This window comes from Thunnus albacares, chromosome 1 (assembly GCF_914725855.1).
Source record: "Thunnus albacares chromosome 1, fThuAlb1.1, whole genome shotgun sequence".
NCBI lineage: Eukaryota > Metazoa > Chordata > Actinopteri > Scombriformes > Scombridae > Thunnus > Thunnus albacares.
In genome coordinates, this window is record NC_058106.1 from 6,592,142 (window position 1) to 6,610,657 (window position 18,516).

At 39.3% G+C, this 18,516-nt stretch overlaps 1 protein-coding gene across 1 annotated transcript in view; it reads right to left on the reverse strand.

Moving 5' to 3' along the window:
- Positions 1-18,516, reverse strand: part of si:ch211-186j3.6 (neural-cadherin) — a 260,357-nt gene that overhangs the window by 169,530 nt on the left and 72,311 nt on the right. The window contains exons 8-13 of the mRNA XM_044357504.1: positions 15,879-16,051; positions 10,095-10,263; positions 8,637-8,807; positions 8,376-8,548; positions 6,770-6,937; positions 4,419-4,668 (exon numbers count right to left, since the gene is read on the reverse strand). Of these exons, the coding sequence (XP_044213439.1) occupies positions 4,419-4,668; positions 6,770-6,937; positions 8,376-8,548; positions 8,637-8,807; positions 10,095-10,263; positions 15,879-16,051 (1,104 nt within the window). The remainder of the gene's footprint in view (positions 1-4,418; positions 4,669-6,769; positions 6,938-8,375; positions 8,549-8,636; positions 8,808-10,094; positions 10,264-15,878; positions 16,052-18,516) is intronic.

Genomic DNA, 18,516 nt, shown 5'->3' on the forward strand with positions numbered 1-18,516 from the left:
ATTTGAACATTTATTGAAATGAAACCATGTGAGAAGTTTTAGAGGGAAAAATCACTATTTGGTGGAGCTGTTAACAACTCATAAACATCTGAAATGTGACCCCAACTACACACTGATTTTTGTAAGACATCAAAAGCCAAAAAGGTTGGAAACCACTGGTTTCATCTTTAACAATGTGTTGTATTTTAAAAGCTTGTTATATTATCCATTGTGTCAAATCTTCATCTGAAAAGTAACTAAAGCTGTCAGATAAATATAGTGGAGTGGGAGTATAAAGTAGCATAAAACGGAAATACCCAAGTAAAGTAACTTAAGCACAGTACTTCATTAAATGTACTTAGATACTTTTCACCACTGTCTACTGTATGACTTTCACATGCAGTAGGACAAGGAGAGATGACATGCTGTACCACAACTCCTCCATGGTCTCCATCCTGCAAGTTGACATTCTCCATATAAACTTGACAATCCCCAAGTCACAGCGTGATCACAGTGACTGTGGCTCACAGTGCACCCAAAGGCATCAAGCTCTCTAGAAGGTCCCAATAATCATTTCAGAACCCTTTAGTTGAAACAAAGTTTAGCCACATTTACCAGCTCATGAACATGACTCAAGGGTTATTGCTGTTCAATTGGTGCTTTTGCTGACAATTATTGCCTTTTGGAGTTCAACACTAATTTGCTCATGGAGGTCTCAACAGATTTGATGTAACAGTTCCAACAACACTCAGCTACTAGTTTCCTGTGGTTTCCTACCATATTAGAACTACTGTTTTAGTTCAATCACAACATTTTTTACACATACACATGGGACAAGGTCTTGGCGTCCTTCAGAACCAATACCTTGGATCACTGGAACTAAATCCACCATTTAAAAAGACAGTAGAGGAGAGCAGATCAAATATGGGAGAAGTCACATCTAGAGTACAGGTTCACTTTTTCTGTATGAAGGGGCCTTAGTTATAAAAATCAGTTGATCAAGCGAGATAGACCCATCATTTTCAAATCTTGTTCCTGCTAAAAAGCATAATACAGGATTTCTTTTTATAACCAGCCTGACCTTTCCAATGCTTTGAATGTCATGTGTTCCTAAAATACTATGTAAGCTAAAGCATTTATTCAGCCTGCTAGTCCTTGTTTATCTGTCCACGAACCCTCATCAATTCTGTTAAATAAGTTTACCCCTACTTCTTTAAATTAATTACTTGACATTGTGCCACACATCCATCTGTCCTCATTTAATCAAAATGTTCTACTGCCCAAAAGACTTTAAAAAAAGAGGTTTTAGGAATTATTGCTTCCAGTCTTCTCCATCACTGTTAATGAGTCTCTGGTCTCTCCTGGTTTGGTCCCTGACTATTTCCCGCTTTCTGCATCAAAGGAATACTGCTAAATTTAGTTTAATGCTGTCTAGAAATTAAATTGAGCAAATTGAATTTATCTCCTCCTTCCTAGATTGTTTCACCTCTTTACTAGCATGTCTAAATGATTCTGTAAGAGCATGTCAACAACTGAACCAGAATACAACAGCAAGGTTTCTGAGAGACATAGATTATATTTCTCCAGTCCTTGCTGTGCTGCTCTGGCTTTCATTGCAATTTAGAATTCAATTTAAGATCCAATTAATTACATTCAGAGTGCTTCATGGTTTCGCTTCACCATAAATTTCTGATGTTTTAACCCCATATTCTGTAGCTCAGTGCTTCAGATCTGCTGACCAAAGACAAGAGGAAATTTGTGCTTTTATTGGTTTTAGTGGTATTAGGTCAGCTCAGGCAAAAATAAATAAATAAAGCTTCTTTGTGTAATTTGGTCATTTAAAACTTTGTTTTCTACATTTTTTAATTCATTTTTTGTTATGCCTTTTTTACTTTCTGTTTTTATGTGCAATAGCAGAGCATTTTTTAACTGATGTTTTAGGAAGTTCTATATAGAGAGGACCAATAAGCTGTGCACATCTGCATTTCTTATGTCACTCCACTCTTTTACTCAGATGTTTACTTTACTTTATCACCCATCTGTATATCCCACGCAGTAGGGGAGGACATGATAAGCATTCACCCTAATTTTCATGAACACTGAAATTGTTTAGTTGTGTGTTAGGGGCATTAGTGTTTTGGGATATTGGAAAATTATAACAGATGAGCGTTAACACCACTGGCTACAACTAGTGTATGACTCCCACAGCCTCACCTGCCTGTTTGATCTGTGTTAGTTCACACATTAACTACAGCTCTGACAACTGGCTTGTTCGTTCTTTTCCAACACCTATTGGTGGCAAGATAAGGGTAAAATCATGAATTAGTCCAATTGATAATGGACACAACATGCACCTTTTCTTACATGGGTTACACTGAACCATGACACTGGGAGTGAAGAGAGAGATGTAAATGCTACAGAGAGCTAGAGGAGGGAACATAGAGAACCAGTGAGACCCAATGTGAACTCTAAAGTTTGCCTGAATAGCAGAAGCCAAATTCTAACATAGTTGATTTAAGGCCAAATGCATTACAGAAATTACTTGAATAGAGCAACACATTAAATATAATGTTTTTCCATGTGCCATTTTTCCTCCCCTTTCTTTTAGGCAAATGTCTTAATCTATGAATTAAAAATGGGGCCTTAAATCCATTACAGACCTACCTCCCTCCCTCAGCCTCACCGCCTCTGGAGGAGTCAAAGAGCTTTCTTGTTAAGACAGATAAGGCCAAGGAGGGACGGGTGAAAAAGAGGAGAAGGGGAAGTTAGGAAAGGGACAGAGAGGCAAGAGAGGAGAGAGGGTCTGTGTGAATTAATTATTTCTCACTGGATTAAGACCAATTTGATGGAATGGGGTATGTGTGTGTATGTGTGTGTGTGTGTGTGTGTGTGTGTGTGTGTGTGTGTGTGTGTGTGTGTGTGTGTGTGTGCATGGATGTTGCAAAGGGATTAAATGCAAGCAAGTCTGGGGCACGTTGGGAAGGCAGAGTTATTTTGAGGGGCAAGGTCAGGGGCTAGCAAACACCACCATATTGAGCAGTGATAATGGAGACTTAAGCCAAGTTACCAGGGGTTGGGCATTAACTGAAACAGAGTGACACCAGGCTAAAATAATCATATTTAGAAACCCAGTGACATAATGATAGAGAGGACAAAACTGATATTCTTAGCCAAAGATGAGACATAGTGAAGACTTTAGTTGAGTGACTGGATTGGGGGTCCCTGGTGAAATGTTGCTGCAGAGGGGGCGGGGCAGTGGGGTTAAGGATATATGTTGCACTCTTAGCTTCATCACATCACACTCACAACAGCTGGCGAGCTCTGCAAATAATTTGAATTAGTGTAGCTTTGGAATCCAAGCATTAAATGACTGATGAAAAATTGGAACGCAACTAGACTTAGAGAGCACTAACACACCACCGACCCTTCTGTTCTTCCCAAATGCTCTTTAATCACTCTCTGTCTTTCTCTCTCGCTCTGTAGCTGCAGTTTTGGAGTGATTGCTGTGCTGTACAAGCAGTTTAAAAAGAACTTATACAGTGACACTGTCCATGTTGAATATTGAAGATTAGACTAAAAAACAATGAATGAATAAAACAAATTAGATGATAATGTTCAACATCAGTCCGTAACATGTTATGGGTTTGCAGTTTTGTAATGTATGACCTGCTAGACCTTCACTGGATCGATCCTGCAGACGTTCAGTTTTTGAATAAGCATAGTGCCTGATGCTGCTCTTGACTGTGTACAAATGATTCCTTTTTTTCAGTGTTTTCACTGAATGTTCTAAAAAGTCCATTAAGCCCATCTCACAAATTAATCAAGTAAAATCCATTCTATTCTTCCATTATCTTATAGCTAAGCCATCAAAAAATGAATTATCAAACACCCAATTTGTCTTCTTTTCCCGCAACCCTAAGTAGTCATGCTGCTGTTTATTGTGCTGCAGTGAGATGGCCCACAAAACCCTTCATTCTATTTTTTGTATTCATTCTGATTAAAGTTGTGTTTTTGGCAGCAGCAAAGGTTAGGACTTATAGGAAATGGAAGGAATTGGACACTTTTTGTGACTTCAACAGTTCCTGTGTTCACCCAGAATACATTTTGCGTGTCTTTGCATAACTTTTGTTGTGTCCATAACACTGTCCTCCTCCTTTCACCCATACTGTACCTTTATGGGAGAGAATCAACTATATTCTCTTGATTAAAACATTCATTTTGCTTGAGAAAGTACCCTTAATTTTAGAATTTGTTTAACTTTACATCTATTAATTAAATAAACTTTCTTATCAAGCAATGATACAGTGTTTAATGTTATCGTGAAAACTGCACTAAGTGCTAAGAGAATATAATGCATATAAACATGGAAAGAGAGCAGTTTTGACTGCGGCATTTGGGGCTTGGTACAAACAAACCAAAATAAAACAAGGAGCACTGACCTGTGACATTGATGTACACCGTGGTAAAGGCTGCCAATGGGACAGCAGCGACATTCTGGGCTCGGACCCGCAACATAAAGTTCCTGGTGGTCTCATAGTCCAGGGGCTCCGCTACCAGGATGGAGGCTGAGCCGTCTTCTCTGTTGGGGGTAAGGTAGAAGCGAACCGGCATGTTGGTCTCTGGGACCATGCCGTCCTCCAAATTGTATGTTACCCTGGGATCCCCCAGCGGGGAGGTGGCTTTGATGGTCTGTTTGGATCCGAGAAGGAGAGAGGTTAAAACTGAGGGTACAGTTTTTATTTGATAGGATATCTCACTCATATTAGCCTACATACCCTCTGTGGGACTTTAATGAGAAGTCTATAGTACTTCCTGTCAAAATATAAGGTCACCACCACTCACTTAATCACTAAAACTTGTTATTGTCATCATGTAAAATGACAGTATAGAATACAGCTACACGGAGTTCTTTGAAGTTGTGCTGGTGGTAATCTCAGCCAATATCTGAAAAGACGATTGGAATGAAAATCATATCCATGTAAGCAGCAAACACCTTTGTCTTGTGTCTAAGCTAACACATGAGCATAAAGGCTATTGTGTGAAGAAGAGATGGGCAATAACATGCATCCACATAGTTGTATTATTTTACTTTTGGAATAAAGCTGCTCATGATCTCTATGTGCTGTAAGTCTGAGGTGACCAACCGAAAAAATCCTAAAAAAAAGTTTCAGTAATTTGCATTTGACAGAAAACTTGCATGTTTCCAATTATCAGTTTTGAGAGCTGGAAAAATGCTGAATGATAGCTGTGATGCTCGGGGCTGGAACGGAAATGAGGACGGCTGCTGCTAAGCTTCAATGGATGTGTGCATTCTAAATAGTGAAAAATGATCTGCCCGAACGGAAAAAGTGTCTTATAGTCCATAATAATGACTGGTAAAATAGTAAGGCAGTGAATCTCAAACTGTTAGACTAGACTACAACCCGCTGAAATCCTGTGGGATCAAAGGGAAAAATACACCATGCTCTTCATTCTCCCTAAACTAATTAAGGAGAGGCTACTCTAAGCTGATGCCATATACACCCCAATTAAAATCAAAAATGCCACCTCAGACGTGATGCGGCTTGCCTATGGGTGACCTAGCTGTAACCATTCAACCTTCAGAGCACAGTGGCTACAATAATGAGACACCCCAGCAGGCGTGCAGAGTAGGCAAACATGCCTGACTACTGTATGTGATGATTTAGGCCATAAAAATCTCAAATTTCCACGGTAGAGCTATTACACCCCGCTGAGAGTGATTGCATCTTTGCATAACAGTCAAATCAACACTTAACTGCCATCTCGATTAATACACTGTACTGTAGGGACCAAACTCTCTCTGATTCTCTCTTCCTTTATCAGCATCTCTAACAAATACAATTAAACACACACACACACATTCTGATGCGAAGTACTCTCCTCTGTCTTTTCATTTCCATCTTTTGGTTTAGAATATTTATCAGCAACTTTAATGGACTTAATTGCTTTCAAGAGATCCTTAGAAAATGCAGTTGATTAGTTGAAAATGTGTTGTGGCATGAAACAGCAGTGCCTATGAATAATCAAGGTTGACAGATGGGATACATCTGCACTAAACAAATAATGCTTTACCAGTGGAAATTAAGAGTGTTTTTGAAAGTCTGTCTCTTTCTATAACTGTGGTTCTTAACATGTAGCTGCCCTGTCATCCCACACATGTTTGCTTACCACTGATTAAGACTGACTGAACATGCAAATACAGACAGCTGTGATAAGGAACTTGAGGAAGAGTTCCACAAAATAGACTGTTGTGCCTTTCCTAAGGAAATAGTTTATATTGCCATTAGAGAGGGACAGTAAAGATGTTGTTAGAGAGGAGGGGTCACATGCAATGAACAATTTCAGGCCAGAACTTTATGCTGAATTTATTTGGATAAAAACTTTTTGTTCAGTTTGCAGTAGGGCTGCAAATAACATTTATTCTCATTTTCAATTAATCTGCTTATTATTTTCTCGATTAAATGATTAACCATTTGGCCTATAATACATGAGAAAATAGTGAAAATGCCCATCATGGTTTGTTTGTTTTGTCTGACTAACAGTATAAGGCACAAACATAATCTTTCAGTGTCATATAAGACAAAGAAAAGCTAGAAAATCGATTATGGAAATAGATAACGTGATCATTAGTTGTTTCAGCTCTAGTTTGCACTATTCAACAGAGAATAAGATTGTGTATGTCTATGCTCTGATCTACTTTCAATTTTTCCTCATGAATGTGCATTTGTTCCATTTGTGTGCCAGATACCACATCCCCACCCTAATGTACCACGATGGGTGTGTCTCGGACGGTGTTTTCTGGTATGACCACACTGTAGCTGTCCTTGTCCCACTGTGGAGGCTGGTTCTTCACATTGGTAATGGTGACGGCCAGCTCTACTGAACTGCTCCGGTTCCCACCGTCCGTAGCAACAATTTCCCTGGTGATGTAAGTCCTCTGTGGCAAAAAGCCCACACAGATGAAGAGAAGAGAAAAGAGAAGAGGAGAGAAGATCACTTGATGGTGTGTCCTTATGTGCTCGATTAGTGTGACACAGAGATAATTACAACTTCTTGAAATACTGATAAATATTGTGAGTCTTGATCACACAGATTTCAGCCAGCAATCCGTTTTCCACACTTCTGTGCAGCAAGAAATTGACTGCAGGCTCCATTCAGGTTAAAAACAAACATACTTAAAGACAATTGTATTGTTTGAAGGGCACAGCCCTCCATAGTGCAGCAGAGCTTTGTAATCACAATTAGCCTTAGCTGCAATCAGGGGAAATGATCCCTGTTTTAGTAAAGAAAGACAAAGAGTCTGTGCCCCACTGTGGTATGATGTATGTTGGAGAACAAAAAACAAGCTATGATGTTCACTTTTTTCAAATTTGTACAGGACCATCTGCTTTTATGCATCATGTGATGAAGGTTTTGAACACATTCTGCCCCTTTAAAGGTGTTTCATATCCTTGCATGAAGGGATTGCTTTTCATTCATGACCTGAGATAAATTTTCATTTGTCGTTATGCAGTTTCAAAATTCAATCTTGGCCCTTAGCAATTAAGACAAGAGTTTGTCACATTGGCAGAGGCTGAAATGAATGTGTAGGCAGTTGTCTGCTTGTGTATTATACTTTACGCAGTCGTACTCATTAGTGGAAAAGTTTTGTTTCTTCAAGCATGGATACATTCAAGTGAACCATTCTCTCAGGCGGAAATACTTGGCATGGCATGATGCCAAGTGTTAGTGTAAGATGAGAGGTGCTGAGGATAGAGACATTCATTCCTCTTGGCACAGGAAGATGGCGAGTTGCTGTTTTTTTGGGCTTTTATCATTGTGGCACTCATCTGAGTCACAGACTTGTTTTGCACTCTACGTGGCAATTTCCTCTATTGCTTGTTCATGTTCCCACCAAGATTGTTTTTCTTGCTGGTAATGAAGCAAGGGGTTAGAGGCAGTGAAGTGAGGAAAATATCAGCAATGTTGTTTCTCTTAACGCTGAAGAAAAGGCTCCAGTGAAGATATTATCACATATTCAGGCTGCCTGTCTGCTACTGGCCACTGGACTTCTGCCCACCTCACTGTCAGTTTTTGTGAAGTTTGTCAGTGAAGCTTATCACTCTAGAGTTCTTGATTGAAATTAAGAAATTGCATAATTTCTCTGAAGTGCTTTTGTGGCTTTTCAAATGGCAGCATAAGCTTGATTAGTCCCAAGGACATCCAATTATGATCAGAAAAAGTAGGTTATGAGTACAGGTTGTATACATGTCTGCTATACTAAAAACACGGTCTCCTATATACATAGCGAATTTGTATGATGTTAGCAATAGCAAGCTGAAACTGTCCCAAATGTGGTTCAGTGTTCAGAGTGTATATGCTTTATATGTGTGTACCTGAGAGATGGGCTGGTTGACGTACACCCAGCCTGTCAGGGGGTTGACCCTAAGGTACTCCGGCTGATCACTGGACATAGAGTATGTGATGGCTGCATTGGTGCCAAAGTCATCGTCATGAGCTGCCACCCGCAGGAAACTAGTGCCAAGCATGGTATCCTCACGAAGGAAGTCTACAGGGGGAGAGGAGGAGATGTGCTTCTCTGAGGTCTGGAATTTGTCATTTATTTTTAGACTTAATTTATACTTATGTCCACTTACACTCATATCGGATGTTCTCAAACTTGGGACTGTTGTCGTTCTGGTCCAAAATGAGGATGTTGAGCTGACAAATGCCTATCAGTGGGTCAGCTGCCTGGTCGGTGGCAGTCACTGTCACTGCATACTCCCGTTGGCGTTCACGGTCAAATTTCCTGGCTGTCACAATTACTCCTAGAGACACCGAGATAACGAGGCTGATCAGACAGCTAAATCACACCAAACACAGCTTGGTCTTATGTCCCCAGAGCATTTGCAATTTAACACTAAAAAGATTTCTCTCTTTGCCTTGAAGCTAAACTTTAAAGACAGGAGAGCAGAATGGAAAAGGAAATGAGAGAGTTTTTCAAAAGTACTTATCATCAAATCCAAAGGGAATGATTGTTTAAATTATTTATTTTGGAAATATTCTTTGTAATGAGATTTGCAATATTTCCTGATCCACTAAAATACTGTTGCTACACAAGTGAAAAGGATGTTATTTGGCACTTTTTGACATTATATCCAAACCTTTGACATGACCAAGTAACTTTAATACATGTGAACGCAACATGAAGTAGCCTGCCTAATGCTAGAGGAATATTTTAGGAAACATTTACATATATAGCATTTTTTATAAGCATGACTGATGTTGTCTATGCAAACTCCCCTCACTAGGAGATCTACAAGTCCTAATACAAAAATAATAAGCAAGTTGAGACACCTTGGAATACATAATCACAATTACACCATGTGTCCACTTACCGCAGTGGACACAAATTATTATCCATTTTTTAAAAGTTTGTTTGTAGTCTATGTGATTCATTCCATTGTTATTTCACCAATGGAAGCTATTGGTAATGTAGCATGGAGCATCAGACTTGTTGCTATGGGTACCCACACTATGTCCATTTTAGTATTCATTTTGCATTGATCTAATGGTGGTGAAACCTGTGTGTCCCAATCCCATGTGACATACTATTTCTAAGCTGGTTTTGAGTATATAGTGTGTTCACACTGGCAGTGAGAAAACAAAGTATAATCAAATCAGTCAGTATGCATACTCAAAAGCTTTCATGTGGCCACAGCTGCTTCTTTCTTCTTGTTAAATTCTTTTTTGGCACCCATTTTTCAGCCAAAATATGCTTCAAAAACATTTAAAGTGGGAAAAAATTCTGTAGTGTCTGTTTCCTGAAGGCACTTAGTATTCAATAGGCTTTGTATTATGATCCTTTATTTTAGCTGCAAAATAATAATTACATTTAATTTTGCATGGTATTAAACAGGTCCTAAATTATCTTAGCTTTAAATTGTAGATTTATAAACTAGAGACCCTGCTTGCCTTGTTGATGTGTATCAAGCACAGTAGATGTGCTCAAAGAAATTAAGACTGGGTAAGAATCCCCAAAGTAACAAGTCTGTGTACCTTTCTATATGTGTGTGATTGTGCAAATGAAAGCAAGTATGTGTGTGTTCCAGTACCAGTGTCAGGGTGTATGCTGAATGCTGGCACAGTGGAGTCTTTGTGCATGAAGCCATATGTGACCCTGCCATTGGAGCCCTCGTCAGCATCCACAGCATGAACCTGCAGAACGAAAGTCCCTGCTGGCTGGTTCTCCAGGACTGACGTGCTCTCTCGGTACTGTTGACACTGAGGAGAACGAGACAGCAAGAAGGAAGGTCAAGTGGAAGAGAGAGGAAGAGAGAAGATCACAGCACTGTAAGTACAGTACGGAGAAACCTAGATCAATAATCCATTCTATTGAAAACTGTAAGCAAGAGTGTGTGGGAGAGTTATTCATTTTGAAAGGACAGATTAAAGATCATTTACTAGTGGAGCTGGAGACGATGGAGGACCCAGGCTTCCTACTTTCTTTTTATACACATATGATTTTGTGCTGCAAAATAATGAGTGTGGGACAACATCCATTTTCTACATTTGCTTAACTGTTCAAGGTAGGTGGTAGACAGGATCATGGGGGCCTGGAGCCTATCCTAGCAAAGGTGTTCAATGGCTGCTAGGTGATGTGTTAGCGATGGTTTCTGTGCTTGGGTAAACATGAAATTTGTTGATCTATTGGCACCCAGTGCGTTTGCTGCTGTCCAAAACATTTCTTTTCCATTCGCAATGGGGCCAAAACTTCACAGAGAGCCTTCAGCAGTGAACCAGAAAATAGTTGTAGTTGTACTGAACAAGATTATTTTGAGTGAGATATTTTTCTTCTAAACAAGCTGTTGCTGCTTTTTCAGGCCAAGTAAAGTTGTGCCATATTTTGCAGTTTTCTGAAGACAGAATGTACACAATGTACAAGCACTTAACAGGATTCTAATGCACCATCTACTATAATAGTCATGTAAATGCGATAGGAGCTGTATATACGGTAGTGACAGCAGATGATTTCATAAAAGGTTTTGGTGAAAACCTGCAAGAGTTTCATATGAACCACACAACATGCATGTTGTGCCTTTGTCTCCATTGGGATTGAATTGCAGGGATCTAATTCCTTGTATTTCTCAGGAATTTTCACTAAAATATATTCCTTGGGAAAAAAATATAATTGCACTGGTTTCTTCTGATTACTTTTCATACTATGGTGGTAGCTTATAGTTCAGCTGCATAGCAATATATTTAATACTATTAAAAGAAGAATGAACAAAGCAGATTGTGAAATCAGTCAACAAAAACTTTACAAGTGTTCAATAAATGGCTCCGACATAAATGTGATGGAGTGCAGCAGACAACCCTAATATTAAAACTAAAGGTCCAAGAACAATGCATCCTTGCTTCAACCCCTAAAAACACCATTTAAAAAAGGCTACATACAACTGATTTTCCTTCCATACCACTGTATGCAGCAATAACTACATGTCAGCACTGTAAAGATGGTCACATGCTCCCATATAACCACTCAGACATATTAAAACTGGAAAGAGGATATGCTGGAAAACTAGTGTGTATGTTATCCTTATGACTGGCTACAAAAACATTCCACATAATCTAATGTATATAAAAGAATAACATAAAGAATGTGGATGAAAACCATTTTCTGATTAATTCTGTGTTTAAAATTTACAGAAGGAAAAGTTATATAATCCCGGGTAGAAATTATCTTAAAATTCAATCCTAAAACAATAACCATGGTCTCTATTTAACACAACATAAATTCTTGGAGCAATCACTGAGATTCATTCAGAGTTTTCAGTTCTTGTGATGAAAAGTCGCTGCTCCGTGTTTGGATTCTCAAAGATACTGTCAATCACTGAACTTGACAAAAAGAGCTTTATCATCTTCATTTGGACGCTGCTTTGGTTTCACTCACTGCCTCTCATTTTTCTCTCTCTGTCTCTCTTTCTCTCTCACACTTTATTTTCCTGTCCCCATCATCTCTTTCTATTTTTTTCCTTTCTCACAAGAGTGTTAATGCTGATGTGCTACAGACACAGTGGAAGGGATGGAATTCCTCAGTTCTGCTGGTTGATGCTTTCCTTTGACATCTAATTAATGACGAGGGGAAAATTTCTTTATCTTCTCCTGTTCCGTCATTTCCTGACTCTTTTCTTTCTTCCTTCCTTCTTCTTCTTCTCCTCTGTCGCCCAGTCTTCTGTCATGCAACAACGCCTTGCCTTTCTTCACCTCTTCACCCTTTCCATCTGTATTCATCAGAAACTTTTGTACCTTTGCTTTACACCCTATGCTTTACAATTTGCGTCAAGCCTACCATGGATGGAGGGAGTTGACAAAGGCATGCAGGCTCAAATGAAGAATTTCACCGATATATATAATCTGGTCAACCGGAATGCTAAAAGTTGAAAATGCTCAGTCACTGTAAAACAAACCATGCAGAGGGTGTGTACATTTGACATTCCATACCAGAAACACTCAAATATTAGTCTAAGCACAATGAAATGCTGTGATTGTTGCGCCTTGTCACAGTTCTGTTGGTTATTTTCATGGACAGAATCTCAAGGCACAGAGAAAGGACAGAGAGTGTCTGCTTTGGTGACCTCAGGATTGCTTTTTGCAGATGATGTGGTTCTGCTAGCTTTATCGGACTTTGACATCAGCATCCATCTGGACAGTTTGTAGCTGGAAATGTTGACTTGTGATGAGAGTCAACACCTCCGAGTCAGAGGCTACAGTACTCTGCCAGAGTTCAAGTATCTTGGAGTCTTTTTTAAGAGTGAGGGTTTAATGAAACAGGTGCATTGTCCCGGACTGTCGCACTCAAGAAGGATCTGAGCTTTAAGGCCAAGCTCTTGGTTGACCAGTTGATCTATGAACCTATCCTTACCTGTGGTCATGAGCTTTGGGTATGAACCAAAAGAATGAGATTGATTCAAGCAGCTAAAATGGGTTTTCCTCCTAATGTAGCTAGGATCGTGGACATTCTGAGGGAACCCTTTAGGTGCACAACTTTTTCTCCCCCAATTCGGACCCCTCTACTTTTCCAACATACCAGCTGATAGCAAGTAGGCCTTCTGATCAGACACTAGTGCTCTCTGTTTCGCTAATTCCTAATTTGGATTGGTTTAGAGCAAGATTGGTATTTGAGCATGACAACAATCTTGCAGTATCCTCAATATGGTTTCAACCGAAAATGATCAAAAAATAGATAATCCTTTAACTAAGACCTTGTGTGAAATAGTTGAGTACACCAATGAATGGCAATTCATGGACTGGAGCTTCCCTTGTATCAAATTTGGAACAATTCAATGTTAATGTCAGGTGGTGCGACACTAAATAAAATTGACATGTTGGACAGATTGTAAGGGAGGGCACAATAAAGGCATTTGATGAATTAAAAAAACAGAATGGGTTGACCGATGCTGAATTTTTACAGTATTTACAACTTAAATCTATTCTTAAAACACATGCTGCTAAAGGTATAAAATTGGTGTCTAAAAATTAGATTGACAAGAAAGATGCTAGGACATAGCCCTTCAGCTGCCACTGGCTCACTTAAAATGTTTTGGGAATATTACATGGTTGTGCACCTTACTACAAGCAGAATAGGAAAATATTCTGAAATCTACAACACAGGTATCAAATTGTTTGAGGTATAAAAATAATTCAATTTAGGATTTTACACAGATTTATGTATTAAAGACACTTATTTTACACCCTGTAGATTAAAGAAAATGAATCAAACTACATGAGAAATGTGTTGGCTTGGCTGTGGTGAGGTCGGCACATTCATGCACATATTGTGGCTTTGTCCTGATGTGCAGAGGTTCTGGAAGAAAGTAATTAATGATTTGTCATCAGTGTTGAAAATGCAGGTTCCTTATTGCCCAGCCACATTTTTATTTGGGAAACAACTTCCTAATGTAGAACAAAAGCAAACACAGTACCTTGTAACATCTGTATTTCTGGCAGTAAAATGGACAATCTTAATGAACTGAAAAATAGAGAGAAGGGACTGTTAAAGGTTGGATAACTGGCTCAAAGTATGTATGGACTAATTAGCAATGGAGCAAGCAGGATACACCCTCCTGCAAAATCACACTGGACAAAGTAAATTGTTGACACATGTAAAGACATACACATTATCAGTAAGGAGAAAGAGTTGCAAGTGCAAAGCCTGAATTGATTCAGGAAAAAATGGACATAATAAGAACAATGGGATCTAATATGCTGTTTACACGCAACAAGTTCTGAATTCAGTACACAGACCATAAAAGGTTTGCTCACTGGTTATGTTTGTTCATGTTGTTCCTGTGTAATTTGTTTTCAAGAGTGTAATCATGCATGTTGAGAAATGCACTGTCCTGGTTTTTTCCTCCTTTTCCTGCACAGTATAAACATAGAAACAGGGAGGTTTTTGTCCGTAAAAATATAGAAAGGTATGTTCATAAATGTAATATAAGAACACGTTGAGTATTAAGGGTTATTACATATATATATTCAATGCCTGCATGTTTGTGTGTGTTCTGACATTTGCACCATTAGGAAATTCAGGATCTGGCTATAAATCCGAGAGATCTTGCCTCTCTCTATCTCTGCCTCTCTGTGTGAGTCTCTTCTGTCTTGGTCCACTGATTCAGCTCTGGGTTCCAGAGACTGTACAGTACGTTATAAGACTGAGCATCAAAACAAGATAAAAGGTCCTTTCTGCTTCAGTGTCCTGCTGCTGGCTGCCAGCGAGAGAGGAAATACCAACTAATCTCAGATGTCTTTACTAGCTGAGAAACCAACACCCTGCTTCTTTTTTACTTTTCTGTTCCAGAACTACTTTGTTTCTTTTTCTTACTAATTTTTGTCTTCCTTTTTTTTCTGTTTCCCTCAGTCTCTATCTATCTTTGACCAGACACACACTCATACCAACAGAAATGTTTATGCAAAGTTTTCTCTTCCAACAATCTCGTTTTTCTATCTTTGCTCATTTTATTTGACAGTAATACTTATTTTCTATATTCAGTATCTATCTCTTCATTTTTTTTAAAAAATTCTCTCTTTGACTCAGAAGAGGCACGGAGGTTGGGGGGAGACGGGGAGGTTTGGGGCTTGTTTGTCCTTTGTAATCAGCATCCCACCAGTAGAGAGAAAAGAATGAATTGTAGACTTTGAGTATGATGCCAGCTAGAGATTCCTGAGAAAGACAATTGAGCATAGAGAGCACATTAAACACTGTGGACCAAAGATTCTTTTCTTTTCTCTTGACTCTCATCTTGTCGGCCATCCCTCTGTTTCTTCCTGCTGAGAGGTGAAGCCGAAAGGGAAACACTTGGGGCTCGCTTTCTCCCAGGAGAGTGAGTGGGGTTACTCAGCAAACCCCCACTCCTAATCTTGGCTCGCAATACCACAGGGGGCCTTGAGAAGTCACCTCACTTCAAATTGAGACATGGCTGGAGACATAGCGCTTCCAGAGCGGATCAGTCAGGATTTCTCCCACATCTCTCAAAGCTTTAATTAAAAGACCGAGATGATGTAGGAGAGAGACGAGAGAGCAGAGATGGTGGTCAAGCCAGCTAATCGCTCCTCTAGAGAGGAGAGATAGAGGCTAATAAATAGAGGAGATAGAAAGACAAAGAGTGGAGAAAGAGGAGTGATGGAGAAGAGTTATGTGGGATAGATAGGAGGAAAAAGGGACTAGGAAAGAAAAGGAAAGAATTAGAAGTCACTGAGACAACTTAAGAGAAGAGAAAAAAATGCATAACAGGAAAGCAGAAGTTTATCCAACACCCTTTTAAACGCAAGCAAGTAATGAGCAAGACTTTAGGTTTAGGCAAGGTTTAATGATGAGAGTGTGTAATTGCTCGTCTCACCTTCTCGAAGACAGGCTTGTTGTTATTCACATCGTCCACTCCCACTATGACCTGAGCCGTGGATGACAAGGCCTGAGGTCCGCCTGAGGCGTTGTCATCCGTTGCTGTAACGTTGAGGATATATTCAACACCCTGCAGGCGAGGGGGTGGGCTGGAACGCAGACGGATCAGACCTGCAACGAAACATATGGATGTCAATTGTCAGCAGTCTGTCAGCTGTGTGTGATTGTAATGTCAAGAAACACTTGCTATTGTTCAGCCATGACATACCAATTACGAGATGAAAAAACATTTTCATTACAGTGTCCGCAATGTTAACACGTTATTTTTCTGGAGTTTAGGCTCTTGAAGTAACAAATTTACACATGGATTTGAAAATCCCAATCCCAAACAACATTTAAACTTACATGTTTAGCAGAACATTCTTTGTCCAAAAAGACACAGTCCTTCTCAGGGCTAAGTACCTACCAGAACATTTACAGGATTTCTGGATTACCTGGAAATCTTGTGTCAGGGTTATTCATATCCTGGTCTGTTTGTCTGGTCTTTTATTATTACTATTTATTTTATCCTTTGTAAAAACATTTGGTATTCAGGATTTTAGTTGTTTAGTTTCTAAGGGATCACACTGTGTATTGATATGTATAACTATCTTTAACATACAAAATTATTTGGATAGTAGCCAAAGTGTGTAGTGTGTAAATTACTATTTTGTAAAGGTTTTGTTAAGTTGGTAGTTAAATCTCTGTTCCTCCTCCCGATGCATACAAGGGCCCTTGAGCAAGACGCCCCACTGAAAATCAGTCAGTGTGTGTATGCATTATTAAATGTAAGTCGCTTTGGAAAAATCTGCCAAATGACTGTAATGTATCAATGTCCATTTATGGAGCCTAATAGTGAAAAAATAGAACATATAACCCATTGGCCCCTAGTTAAATTTTGGCCAAGGATACTATGTGTCATAACCCTTTCTTTCCCTATGATTACTTTTTTCCCAATTATTTTTTGGCATTTTCTTTATTGGAAAGTTGATAGTTTTGCGGCAGGCAGGAAATGAGGGAAGAGACAGAAGGGTTTGATATGCAATAGAGGTCCAAGGCCGGAATCAAACGATGGACATTGCAGTTACTGTATATGGTATGTACCTTAACCGTTTGACTGCCGGGGCACCCTTCTCTCTTCCTATGTTTCCTGTCTGAATCGTCTCTGTGAATTTATCTGATAAAGGCTTAATATGCCAAAATAAAATAAATAAATAAATATTATAGAAACCATTCATTTTCTTAAAGGGGAAGGCATATCAGTCATTGCAAACACTTATTTCAGCAACATATTCATGTAAATGTTCAGTTTCAAAGCTTCATCTTAACACTATAGACCATGCCAATTTAACTTCCTCAAATTCTGGGTTGACATCATTGGCACATCCTTTACAGTAATTGGTCCAACCATTACCACTCACACAGACTAGAACAGATAGTCAAGTAGAGGTCAAAGACACAGAAAAAAAACAAGACTCTCAGTCATAATATAACCCAGGGCTGGTGTTGAATCTAGGAAAAAAGATGGGAAGCAAACAAAAGCACAGGTGTTTCTGTGAAACTCATTTTCAGTCCTTCAAGTCTTTTCACTGAAGTGAAATGCTTGAACACACAGATAGCGTCTGTGATTTTGAATGGAGGCATGGGTTGAGTAGGTGAGTCATACAGTAGCCAAAATCTGTATGCAAGAATAAGTATTGGCATATTTCTTTATAAATAAGAAGAAATGAAGCCAAGCCATGGCATAGTAATATGTTTCTGGTGGACACAGACTTACTTAATTCAGTTTTTAGCTTTGGGAGATTTCATTAATTATGGCTACACAACATATGAATAGTTAAACTGATTGGTATTCCCTTTTTCGCACCATTGTTCTAATATTCCATTTCATCCCATGTCTCTCTTTCTCTCTTGCTGACTCTTTCATTCAGTCTTGTGTTGGTTTCTCATCTGTATCCAACTCTGCTTTGAATGACTCTCTGCCACTCTGTATTCATCTCACCTTTTGGTGCTCTGTTTACTTTGTGTATGTGTGTGTGTGTGTGTGAGGGGGGGGCTAAAAGTGTGGACACGCTTATTACATCCTCCTTATCTTCAGTGGCAGGGGCAGGTGCTATCATTGTCATGTGTTCATTTGGCTGGTGTTTCACAAGAGACCTGGGAATTGTAACCATGCGTACACTTACCGTAGATATGTATATATGTGTGAGAGTGTGTGTGTTCGTCCCTCTATCTCTGTGTACCAGGCCAAGGGAACTGATGAGATAGATTACAGCCAGAAGATATATAATTTTTATTTCATATGTGTGTGTTGAAAGCAACTGCACCAGCATGACATATGTGGAATCGAGACAATGAGTGATTTGTAGATGGGTCTTAATAGAGGAAGCAAAGGGGAGAATTTCTGCTCTACTCAAATCATTTTCATCAATTTTAACTGCAATTGTACAGTATGTCCCTTCTGTTCGCCTTTGCGTGTGCTTGTGTGCGTGTGTTTGTGTGTGTGTGTGTGTGTGTGTGTACGCTGTTGCACAAGAGATGGAGGTTTGCCAAGGAGGGGGTGTCTGCCTCGAGGTGTTTGTCACAATGGCTGGTTC